At 51.6% G+C, this 13,101-nt stretch overlaps 1 protein-coding gene across 1 annotated transcript in view; it reads right to left on the bottom strand.

The window, feature by feature from the left end:
- The window catches only part of LOC100383808 (uncharacterized), a 29,798-nt gene extending 17,261 nt beyond the window's left edge, over positions 1-12,537 (bottom strand). Inside the window, exon 1 of the mRNA XM_008653526.2 lies at positions 12,254-12,537. Within this exon, the coding sequence (XP_008651748.1) occupies positions 12,254-12,358 (105 nt within the window). The 5' untranslated portion in view covers positions 12,359-12,537. The remainder of the gene's footprint in view (positions 1-12,253) is intronic.
- Positions 12,538-13,101: the final 564 nt, after the last annotated feature.

The raw sequence follows: 13,101 nt of genomic DNA, 5'->3' as shown, positions 1-13,101 counted from the left end.
CTCGAACGTCAAGGTCTCCCTTCGGAAGTTGGAGGGCATTCTGAAGCAGACGGGGAGGTCGAGTCGTCCGAGGGGCTGGACGCGCTTCCCAGGGATGATCCCGTGGAAGGGCGCAGCGCCTGCTCGGACGGAGGACAGATCGACGCGCAGGAGCTTGAGGGTCTCGGCGTAGATGATGTTGAGGCAGCTGCCCCCATCCATCAGGACCTTGGTGAGCCTGACGTTGCCGATGATGGGGTCGACGACGAGCGGGTATTTCCCCGGGCTCGGCATATGGTCGGGGTGGTCAGCCTGGTCGAAGGTGATGGGCTTGTCGGACCAGTCTAGGTAGACTAGCACCGCCACCTTCACCAAGCAGACCTCCCGGCGCTCTTGCTTGCGATGCCGAGCCGAGGTATTCGCCGCATGCCCACCGTAGATCATGAAGCAGTCGCGGACCTCGGGCAACTCTCCTGCTTGGTGATCTTCTTTCTTGTCGTCGTCGTGGGCCCTGCCACCCTCCGCGGGTGGCCCGGCCCTGTGGAAGTGGCGCCGAAGCATGACGCACTCCTCGAGAGTGTGCTTAACGGGCCCCTGATGGTAGGGGCACGACTCCTTGAGCATCTTGTCGAAAAGGTTAGTACCTCCGGGGGGCTTCCGAGGGTTCTTGTGCTCGGCGGCGGCGACAAGGTCCGCGTCAGCGGCGTCGCGTTTCGATTGCGACTTCTTCTTGCCCTTCCTCTTGGCGCCGCGCGGAGTAGACACCTCGGGAGCCTCTTCCGATGGGCGGCCCTGGGGCTGCTTGTCCTTTCGGAAGATAGCCTCAACCGCCTCCTGGCCAGAGGCGAACTTGGTGGCGATGTCCATCAGCTCGCTCGCCCTGGTGGGGGTCTTGCGACCCAACTTACTCACCAGGTCGCGGCAGGTGGTGCCGGCAAGGAACGCGCCGATGACATCCGAATCGGTGATGTTGGGCAGCTCGGTGCGCTGCTTCGAGAATCGCCGGATGTAGTCCCGGAGCGACTCTCCCGGCTGTTGCCGGCAGCTCCGAAGGTCCCAGGAATTTCCGGGGCGCACGTACGTGCCCTGGAAATTGCCGGCGAAGGCCTGGACCAAGTCGTCCCAGTTGGAGATCTCCCCCGGAGGCAGGTGCTCCAACCAGGCGCGAGCAGTGTCGGAGAGGAACAGGGGAAGGTTGCGGATGATGAGGTTGTCGTCGTCCGTTCCACCCAGTTGGCAGGCCAGGCGGTAGTCCGCGAGCCACAGTTCCGGCCTCGTTTCCCCCGAGTACTTTGTGATAGTAGTCGGGGGTCGGAACCGGGTCGGGAACGACGCCCGTCGGATGGCCCGACTGAAGGCCTGCGGACCGGGTGGTTCGGGCGAGGGACTCCGATCCTCCCCGCTGTCGTAGCGCCCCCCACGCCTGGGGTGGTAGCCTCGGCGCACCCTTTCGTCGAGGTGGGCTCGACGGTCGCGTCGATGGTGCTCGCTGCCGAGGTGGCCCGGGGTCGCAGGCGCGGTGTTGCGCGTGCGCCCGGTGTAGACCGAGGCTTCCCGCATAAATCGGGAAGTCGCGGCGTGAGGCTCCGAGGGGTATCCCTGCCTTCGGGAGGCAGTGCTCTCGGCCCGTCGGGCCGCAGCGCCTTCCAGGAGATTCTTGAGCTCTCCCTGGATTCGCCGACCCTCGGTGGTCGATGGCTCCGGCATCGTGCGGAGGAGCATCGCTGCGGCTGCCAGGTTCTGACCAACCCCGCTGGATGCGGGCGGCGGCCTGAGCCTGACATCGTTGGCGACACGGTGCTCGAGACCTTGGGGCAGGTGACGTATTTCTCCGGCCGGGGGTTGGCCCGCCCATGCCTGCCCGACGTCCCGGCGGATCGTCTCAAGCGCCCCTGTTCCCTCGTCGAGCCTGGCCTGCGCCCCGCGGACTTGCTCGAGCTGTGGGTCGTGACCCCCCGCCGGAACGGGGACCACAGCTAGCTCCCGCGGGATGTCGGCACGAGGCGCCGGCCTAGGAAAATCACCGTCCTCCGGCATGCCAAGATGGTTGCCTTCGGAGGGATCCCCTAGCTCGACGTGGAAACATTCGCGGCTTGGGCCGCAGTCCTCGTCGTCAAGGCTGCGGCTTCCGTCAGAACAGTCGGAGAGGCAGTAGTCACATGCGGTCATGAAGTCCCGCATGGCACTGGGGTTGCCAAATCCAGAGAAATCCCAACAGATGCTGGGATCGTCATCTCCCTCGGACCCGTAGGTCGAGACGTCCGTCAATCGGTCCCAAGGCGACCGCATACGAAACCCCAGTGGGGTTGCACTCGCCTCAATGAGAGCGCCCGCCAAAGCGAGGTCGCTTGGCGGGTTGAGGCCGAGTCGAAATGACGTAAGATGGGAGTTAGTCAGTACCTTTTGGTCGACGAGGAGCGACGTAGTCACATCGGGGACTGGTTGCACCGTCGTCTCAGGTACGAGGGCGACATCCTGCAAGCTCTCCGCGAGTGCGCCGGCATCGTCTTCTTGCTCGGGATCAGCGTGTCGCGGGGGGACGGCGCCTGCCTTCGTCTCGAACGCGAGGTCGACGCCCGGCGTGCCCTCCGTTGGGGCGCTGGGAACGTCGATTCGCTCGACGGCCGACGAAGCGCGGCCTCCCGCTTGGCCTTGGTTGCCCCGCCTCCTCCTCCGTTGGCGGGGGAGAGGACGGGGCGAGCTCGAACGTTGTTCTTCCACCACGCGGGGAAGATGTCGTCGGTTCCGCCGCCGGTGGGCGGGTTGTCGGCTGCCATTGTCGTTGTCGCGCGGCGGTGGAAGGAGTATCATGTCGTAGCTGCCGTCGAACGACATGAACTCGAGACTCCCGAAACGGAGCACCGTCCTGGGCCGGAGAGGTTGCTGGAGACTGCCCATCTGGAGCTTGACGGGAAGCTGTTCGTCAGCACGCAGCAGGCCCCTACCTGGCACGCCAACTGTCGGCGTTTCGAGACCGGGGGGTCCCCGAGCCGACGAGTGAGTGTGCCGCGTGCCCCAGCCCAGATGGGTCGAGCGCGTGGGCGAGCGCGAAGGGGGGAGAAGCGAGGTGGCCGGAGACGGGCGTGAGAGAGGTGGAGATCCCGCGGCCTTCGTGTTCGTCCCGCGCCTAGGTCGGGTGCGCTTGCAGTAGGGGGGTTACAAGCGTCCACGCGGGTGAGGGAAGCGAGCGGCCCTGAGAGAGCGCCTGTCCCGTCCTCGTCCCACGCGGCCAACCTTCTCTAAGAAGGCCCTGGTCCTCCCTTTTATAGGCGTAAGGAGAGGATCCAAGTGTACAATGGGGGTGTAGCAGAGTGCTACGTGTCTAGCGGAGGGAGAGCTAGCGCCCTAAGTACATGCCAATGTGGCAGTCGGAGAGATCTTGGCACCCTGCTGGCGTGATGTCGTGGCTGTCGGAGGAGCAACGGAGCCTGGCGGAGGGACAGCTGTCGGAGCGGTCGAGTCCTTGCTGACGTCCACCTGCTTCCGTAAGAGAGCTGAGAGCCGCCGTCGTCACAGAGCTTGTGGGGCGCCATCATTGCCCATCTGGCGGAGCTAGCCAGATGGGACACCGGTCTTGTTCTCCATGACCCGAGTCGGCTCGGGGTAGGATGATGATGGCGCTTCCTGTTGACGTGGCGGGCCTGCGCCCTAGGTCGGGCGACGTGGGGGCTCCTCTGAAGCCGGGGTCGAGTCTGTCTTCCGTGGCCGAGGCCGAGCCCGAGCCCCCGGGTCGGGCGAGGCGGAGATCGTTCGGCAGAGGCCCGGGCGGAGTCCGAGCCCTGGGGTCGGGCGAAGCGGAGTTCGCCGTCTTCCGGGTCTTAGCCCGAGTCCGAGCCCTGGGGTCGGGCGGAGCGGAGTTCGCCGTCTTCCGGGTCTTAGCCCGAGTCCGAGCCCTGGGGTCGGGCGGAGCGGAGTTCGCCGTCTTCCGGGTCTTAGCCCGAGTCCGAGCCCTGGGGTCGGGCGGAGCGGAGTTCGCCGTCTTCCGGGGCTGAGCCCGAGTCCGAGCCCTGGGTCGGGCGGAGCGGAGCTTCCTATGGCGCCTTTGGCAAGGCCTGACTGCCTGTCAGACTCACTCTGTTGAGTGGCACTGCAGTCAGAGTGGCGCAGGCGGCGCTGTCCTTCTGTCAGACCGGTCAGTGGTGCGGCGAAGTGACGGCGGTCACTTCGGCTCTGCCGGGGGGCGCGCGTCAGGATAAAGGTGTCAGGCCACCTTTGCGTTAAATGCTCCTGCAACTCGGTCAGTCGGTGCGGCGAATTGGTCAGGGTTGCTTCTCAGCGAAGCCAAGGCCTCGGGCGAGCCGGAGATGCGTCCGCCGTTAAAAGGGGGGCCTCGGGCGAGACGGAAGTCCCTCGAGGTCGGCTGCCCTTGGCCGAGGCTAGGCTCGGGCGAAGCGTGATCGAGTCACTCGTATGGACTGATCCCTGACTTAATCGCACCCATCAGGCCTCTGCAGCTTTATGCTGATGGGGGTTACCAGCTGAGAATTAGGCGTATTGAGGGTACCCCTAATTATGGTCCCCGACATCTAGTGATGAGGATGATGCTAGCAATGAGGAGGATAACTTGCGCGTTCTTTTGCCAACCTTAACATGGAACAGAAGGAAAAACTAAATGAGCTAATTAGTGCCATCCATGAAAAGGATGACCTCTTGGACTCCCAAGAGGACTTCCTAATCAAGGAAAACAAAAAGCATGTTAAGGTTAAAAATGCTTACGCTCTAGAAGTAGAAAAATGTCAAAAACTATCTAGTGAGCTAAGCACTTGTCATGAGATGATTGACAACCTTAGACATGAAAATGCTAGTTTAAATGCTAAGGTTGATTCACATGTTTGTAATGTTTCGATTTCTAATCCTAGAGATAATAATGATGATTTGCTTGCTAGGATTGAAGAATTAAACATTTCTCTCGCTAGCCTTAGAGTAGAAAATGAAAATTTAATTGCTAAGGCTAAAGAACTAGATGTTTGCAATGTTACAATTTCCGATCTTAGAGATAATAATGATATATTGTGTGCTAAGATCGTTGAACTTAATTCATGCAAATCCTCTACATCTAATGTTGGGCATGTTTCTATTTGTACTAGATGTAGAGATGTTAACATTGATGCTATTCATGATCACATGGCTTTAATTAAACAACAAAATGATCATATAGCAAAATTAGATGCTAAAATTGCCGAGCATAACTTAGAAAATGAAAAGTTTAAATTTGCTAGAAGTATGCTCTATAATGGGAGACGCCCTGGCATCAAGGATGGCATTGGCTTCCAAAGGGGAGACAGTGTCAAACTTAATGCCCCTCCTAAAAACTTGTCTAACTTTGTTAAGGGCAAGGCTCCCATGCCTCAGGATAACGAGGGTTACATTTTGTACCCTGCCGGTTATCCCGAGAGCAAAATTAGGAGAACTCATTCTAGGAAGTCTCACTCTGGTCCTAACCATGCTTTTATGTATAAGGGTGAGACATCTAGCTCTAGGCAACCAACCCGTGCTAAGTTGCCTAAGAGAAGAACTCCTAGTGCATCAAATGAACATATTCTTTCATTTAAAACTTTTGATGCATCTTATGTTTTAACTAACAAATCCGGCAAGGTAGTTGCCAAATATGTTGGGGGCAAGCACAAGGGGTCAAAGACTTGTGTTTGGGTACCCAAAGTTCTTGTGTCTAATGCCAAAGGACCCAAAACCATTTGGGTACCTAAAGTCAAGAACTAAACTTGTTTTGTAGGTTTATGCATCCGGGGGCTCAAGTTGGATACTCGACAGCGGATGCACAAACCACATGACTGGGGAGAAGAAAATGTTCTCCTCCTATGAGAAAAACCAAGATCCCCAACGAGCAATTACATTCGGGGATGGAAATCAAGGTTTGGTCAAAGGATTGGGTAAAATTGCTATATCACCTGACCATTCTATTTCCAATGTTTTTCTTGTAGACTCTTTAGATTACAATTTGCTTTCTGTATCTCAATTATGCAAAATGGGCTACAACTGTCTTTTCACTGATGTTGGTGTCACTGTCTTTAGAAGAAGTGATGATTCAATAGCATTTAAGGGTGTGTTAGAGGGTCAGCTATACTTAGTAGATTTTGAAAGAGCTGAACTCGACACATGCTTAATTGCTAAGACTAACATGGGTTGGCTCTGGCACCGCCGACTAGCCCATGTTGGGATGAAGAATCTTCACAAGCTTCTAAAGGGAGAACACATTTTAGGATTAACAAATGTTCATTTTGAGAAAGACAGGATTTGTAGCGCATGCCAGGCAGGTAAGCAAGTTGGAGCCCATCATCCACACAAGAACATTATGACAACCGACAGGCCGCTTGAGCTACTCCACATGGATCTTTTCGGCCCGATTGCTTACATAAGTATCGGCGGGAGTAAGTATTGTCTTGTAATAGTGGATGATTATTCTCGCTTCACTTGGGTGTTCTTTTTGCAGGAAAAATCCCATACCCAAGAGACCTTAAAGGGATTCTTGAGACAGGCTCAAAATGAGTTCGACTTAAGGATCAAGAAAATTCGAAGCGACAATGGGACGGAGTTCAAGAACTCACAAATAGAAGACTTTCTTGAGGAAGAGGGCATCAAGCATGAGTTCTCTTCTCCCTACACACCTCAACAAAATGGTGTAGTGGAGAGGAAGAATCGAACTCTATTGGACATGGCAAGGACCATGCTTGATGAGTACAAGACTTCTGATCGGTTTTGGGCTGAGGCGGTCAACACCGCCTGCTACGCCATCAACCGGTTATATCTACACCGAATCCTCAAGAAGACATCCTATGAACTCCTAACTGGTAAAAAGCCCAACATTTCATATTTTAGAGTCTTTGGTAGCAAATGCTTTATTCTTATTAAAAGAGGTAGAAAATCTAAATTTGCTCCTAAGACTGTAGAAGGCTTTTTACTTGGTTATGACTCAAACACAAGGGCATATAGGGTCTTTAACAAGTCCACTGGACTAGTTGAAGTCTCATGTGACGTTGTGTTTGATGAAACTAACGGCTCTCAAGTAGAGCAAGTTGATCTTGATGAGATAGGTATTGAAGAGGCTCCATGCATCGCACTAAGGAACATGTCCATTGGGGATGTGTGTCCTAAGGAATCCGAAAAGCCTCCAAATGCACAAGATCAACCATCCTCCTCCACGCAAGCATCTCCACCAACTCAAAATGAGGATGAAGCTCAAGTTGATGAAGTAGAAGATCAAGCAAATGAGCCACCTCAAGATGACGGCATAGATCAAGGGGGAGATGCAAATGATCAAGACAAGGAGGATGAAGAACAAAGGCCGCCACACCCAAGAGTCCATCAAGCAATCCAACGAGATCACCCCGTCGACACCATCCTCGGCGACATTCATAAGGGGGTAACTACTAGATCTCGTGTTGCACATTTTTGTGAGCATTACTCTTTTGTTTCCTCTATTGAGCCACACAGGATAGAGGAAGCACTTCAAGATTCGGATTGGGTGGTGGCAATGCAAGAGGAGCTCAACAATTTCACTAGGAATGAGGTATGGCATTTAGTTCCACGTCCTAACCAAAATGTTGTAGGAACCAAATGGGTCTTCCGCAACAAGCAAGATGAGCATGGTGTGGTGACAAGGAACAAAGCCCGACTTGTGGCCAAGGGATACTCACAAGTCGAAGGTTTGGATTTCGGTGAAACCTATGCACCCGTAGCTAGGCTTGAGTCAATTCGTATATTATTAGCCTATGCTACTTACCATGGCTTCAAGCTTTATCAAATGGACGTGAAGAGTGCCTTCCTCAATGGACCGATCAAGGAAGAGGTCTATGTTGAGCAACCTCCCGGCTTTGAAGATAGTGAGTATCCTAACCATGTCTATAAGCTCTCTAAGGCGCTTTATGGGCTCAAGCAAGCCCCAAGAGCATGGTATGAATGCCTTAGAGATTTCCTTATTGCTAATGGCTTCAAAGTCGGAAAGGCCGATCCTACGCTCTTTACCAAAACACTTGAAAATGATTTGTTTGTATGCCAAATTTATGTTGATGATATTATATTTGGGTCTACTAACGAATCTACATGTGAAGAGTTTAGTAGGATCATGACACAAAAATTCGAGATGTCTATGATGGGGGAGTTGAAGTACTTCCTAGGATTTCAAGTGAAGCAACTCCAAGAGGGCACCTTCATCAGCCAAACAAAGTATACTCAAGACATTCTAAACAAGTTTGGGATGAAGGACGCCAAACCCATCAAGACACCCATGGGAACCAATGGGCATCTCGACCTCGACACGGGAGGTAAATCCGTTGATCAAAAGGTATACCGGTCGATGATTGGTTCTTTGCTATATTTATGTGCATCTCGACCGGATATTATGCTTTCCGTATGCATGTGTGCAAGATTCCAAGCCGACCCTAAGGAAGCTCACCTTAAGGCCGTAAAACGAATCTTGAGATATTTGGCTCATACACCTAAGTTTGGGCTTTGGTATCCTAGGGGATCCACATTTGATTTGATTGGTTATTCGGATGCCGATTGGGCGGGGTGTAAAATCAATAGAAAGAGCACATCGGGGACTTGCCAGTTCTTGGGAAGATCCTTGGTGTCTTGTGCTTCAAAGAAGCAAAATTCAGTCGCTCTTTCCACCGCCGAAGCCGAGTATATTGCCGCAGGCCATTGTTGCGCGCAATTGCTTTGGATGAGGCAAACCCTGCGGGATTATGGTTACAAATTAACCAAAGTTCCTCTTCTATGTGATAATGAGAGTGCAATCCGCATGGCGGATAATCCCGTTGAGCATAGCCGCACTAAGCACATAGCCATTCGGTATCATTTTCTTAGGGATCACCAACAAAAGGGAGATATCGAGATTGCATACATTAATACTAAAGATCAATTAGCCGATATCTTTACCAAGCCACTTGATGAACAATCTTTTAACAAACTTAGGCATGAGCTAAATATTCTTGATTCTAGGAACTTCTTTTGTTAACTTGCACACATAGCTCATTTTACATACCTTTGATCATGTCTCTTTCGTATGCTAAGACTAATGTGTTTTTCAAGTGAATTTCAAACCAAGTCATAGGTGTATTGAAAGGGAATTGGAGTCTTCGGCGAAGACAAAGGCTTCCACTCCGTAACTCATCCTTCGCCGTCGCTCCAAGCCACTCTCCATCTTTGGGGAGAGAGCAAAAGGACTTCATCTTTGGTATAATCTTAACTCATTTGTTTATGACCAAAGGGGAAGAAATTACTTCGAGGGCTCTAATGATTCCGTTTTTGGCGATTCATGCCAAAGGGGGAGAGAGTATGAGCCCAAAGCAAAAGGACCGCACCACCACCAACCAAAAAAAACTTAGTTTTTCAAAGAATATTTTTCATTTGGTATCCTATTGTATTCTAAAGGGGGAGAAAGCAGCTTTCAAAAAATGATATATCAAAACCCTCTTGAACACTAAGAGGAGGATCTCATTTAGGGGGAGTTTTGTTTAAGTCAAAGGAAAAGCATTTGAAACAAGGGGAGAAAATTTCAAATCTTGAAAATGTTTCTCAAAATATTATTCATTTGCCCTTGACTATTTGCAAAAGAACTTTGAAAAGGATTTACAAAAGAGTTTGCAAAAACAAAACATGTGGTGCAAGCGTGGTCCAAAATGTTAAATAAGAAAGAAACAATCCATGCATATCTTGTAAGTATTTATATTGGCTCAATTCCAAGCAACTTTTGCACTTACATTATGCAAACTAGTTCAATTATGCACTTCTATATTTGCTTTGGTTTGTGTTGGCATCAATCACCAAAAAGGGGGAGATTGAAAGGGAATTAGGCTTACACCTAGTCCCTAATTAATTTTGGTGGTTGAATTGCCCAACACAAATAATTGAACTAACTAGTTTGCCCAAGTGTATAGATTATACAGGTGTAAAAGGTTCACACTCAGCCAATAAAAAGATCAAGTTTTGGATTCAACAAAGGAGCAAAGAGGCAACCGAAGGCACCTCTGGTCTGGGGGCACCGGACTGTCCGATGTACACCGGACAGTGTCCGGTGCACCAGAGGATTCCAACTCGATCTTGCCACATTCGGGAATTTCCAGAGGCACTCGCGCTATAATTCACCGGACTGTCCGGTGTACACCGGACAGTGTCCGGTGCTCCAAGGAAGAGCTGCCTCCGGAACTCGCCAGCCTCGGGAATTCACTTCAGCCGCTCCGCTATAATTCACCGGACTGTCCGGTGTACACCGGACTGTCCGGTGTAACAGCGGAGCAACGGCTATTTCGGCGCCAACGGCTACCTGCGACGCATTAAATGCGCGCGCAGCGCGCACAGATGTCAGGAACGCCCATACTGGCGCACCGGACATCCAACAGTACATGTCCGGTGTGCACCGGACATCCAGGCGGGCCCAGAAGTCAGAAGCTCCAACGGTCAGAATCCAACGGCATTGGTGACGTGGCTGGGGCACCGGACATGTCCGGTGTGCACCGGACTGTCCGGTGCGCCATCGAACAGACAGCCTCCACCAACGGTCAAGTTTGGTGGTTGGGGCTATAAATACCCCAACCACCCCCACATTCATTGTATCCAAGTTTTCCACTTCTCAACCACTTACAAGAGCTAGGCATTCAATTCTAGACACACCAAAGAGATCAAATCCTCTCCAATTCCACATAAGGCTTTAGTGATTAGCGAGAGAGATTTGTCGTGTTCTTTTGAGCTCTTGCACTTGGATTGCTTCTTTTCTTTCTCACTTGTTCTTGTGATCAACACACAATTGTAATCAAGGCAAGAGACACCAATTGTGTGGTGGCCCTTGCGGGGAAGTTTTGTTCCCGGCTTTGATTTGAGAAGAGAAGCTCACTCGGTCGGAGGGACCGTTTGAGAGAGGGAAGGGTTGAAAGAGACCCGGCCTTTGTGGCCTCCTCAACGGGGAGTAGGTTTGAGAGAACCGAACCTCGGTAAAACAAATCCGCGTATCTCACTTTATTATTCGCTTGCGATTTGTTTTGCGCCCTCTCTCGCGGACTCATTTATATTTCTAACGCTAATCCGGCTTGTAGTTGTGTTTATATTTGTAAATTTCAGTTTCGCCCTGTTCACCCCCCTCTAGGCGACTTTCAGTTACCCAAGGTCTCGTTCCCCACGAGTGGGATCTAGAGACCTTTAGTGTTTGATCCAAAAAGACATCAACACATATATGATAGTGCGAGTGAAAGAGGACAGGCCTATTTAGCCATATACTGTATCTGTTTATTAAATGCATACAGTATATCTAGGAATCCACTGCTCAAACTAGATTGCTTTTGCTCTTAAAGAAAAGAATACAGCTAGTAGTGTTTTCAGACCGATACGCCAATGTAATGACCTTTACCCGAGTCCTTGATTAAGAGGTCTAGTCGCGGTATCGAGCGCGAAAACGACGTAATTCGTATGTTTGAAAATTTGGACAGAGGGCATGACAGGAGACAGAAGGACTGCGTGCATGATGAAACCACCCCTGGGTCAAGTCAACGATTAAAAGGTGCAATCATATATGACATCAAGGACAGGCGACAAATGCTGATATCTTTGAAGAAAATATATTAAAAAAAGAATAGGAGACAGGGACTAAAACTAATAAGTAGATTGTACGTACTAGACTAGGCATGTTAAACAAAATAAAAGGACCGACTTTTCATGAACAAATCACGGAAGCAAAGGGAAGGACAGGCAGTGGGATCACCACGCGTCCACGCGTACACACTTGAAAAAAAAAACAAATACTGAAGTCTCTAATGGCGCTGGAAAAGAGCAGAAAATGAACCTGCACTCACTGCAAGGTGACAAGGCTATCCGTTGTCAGTGATCACCGGCGCGGAACGCACGCAACGGGCTTTGGAAAGTGGTCCGCCTTCCTATCACGACCAGACCACTCCCCGTCTTCCCACTCCCCCAGGTATCCATGATCTCTAGTATTCCCTAGCGTGCGAGTCCACATCATCACGCCACAATCTCTGCAACTGAGAATGCCTAGTATGACTGTAGCATGCATGAGCACTGCTACTACAGCTGATGAAACACTAAACCTGCAGGCACTGCATGTCAAAATCTTTGCTTTGTTTTCTTGTGACAAGAGTGTAATGAAACTACGGACGACCGCCACTCACACTAGCTAGCTAGAGCGCGGAGAGGGGATCCAGCAGATCGAAAGATCATGAAAGGCTCGAGTTCGAATGGAAACGGAAGGAAATCTTGCAGAAGGAAGGAAGGAAGGTGGGCGAGGTTTTGTCGTGCGAAGCGAACTAACCTCCGCCTGCTCGTATCCGGGCGGGCTGCTGCTGCCACCGCCACCGCCGCCGCCGCCTCCGCGCCGCGCAGCCTCGAGATCCAGGTGGGTGCTCGTCGTCGTCATGGGAGCTCCGCGCGCGCCGTGTTGGTGGAGAGGAGACCAGAAAACGAAGGCGGCCCCGGGGCCGACAGCTGCCTGGTGCCTGCTGGTGGAGGATGGACGAGCTGAGGCTGACGAGGAGCCCTTATAGCGGTCGAGCTCTGCTGCGCCACGTGCCCGTGGTGGAATGGAACTCTGAGCGAGACTAGACTAGACGAAGGGGAGGGAGAGGAGATATACCTAGGGGTGGATATCGAGCCAGCTCGGCTCGTTATGGCTCGGCTCGTTACAGCTCGTTATTGTAACGAGCCAGCTCGGCTCAGCTCGTTATACTAACGAGCCAAACAGCTGGCTCGGCTCGGCTCGTTAGGAAGCTCGAGCCAGCTCGTTAGGCTCGCGAGCCACACAACTAAATATAAAGATCTATATACATAAATATATGTATAACCAAAAAATCATATTTTAAGTGTTTAACACTACAAACATGTAGCCATGCAATAATACAATTATTTAAGCACATGGCACATCCACACATGTCCATATCACAGATCATAATAACGAGAAAACAAGACTATGAGAGATAAGACGACACCAATGACTAGATAAACTTGTGTTGTGGCTTAGCTCGTTTGGCTCGCGAGCTAGCTCACGAGCTAAACCGAGCTGGCTCATTAGAGAACCGAGCTAGAATGCTAGCTTGGCTCGCTACAAAATTAAAACGAGCCGAGTCGAGCCGAGCTACTAACGAGCCGAGTCGAGCGAGTTAT

Source organism: Zea mays, chromosome 7, assembly GCF_902167145.1.
Source record: "Zea mays cultivar B73 chromosome 7, Zm-B73-REFERENCE-NAM-5.0, whole genome shotgun sequence".
Lineage (NCBI taxonomy): Eukaryota > Viridiplantae > Streptophyta > Magnoliopsida > Poales > Poaceae > Zea > Zea mays.
The sequence above is the reverse complement of the archived record's forward strand: the minus strand, read 5'-3'. Positions and strand labels throughout refer to the sequence as shown.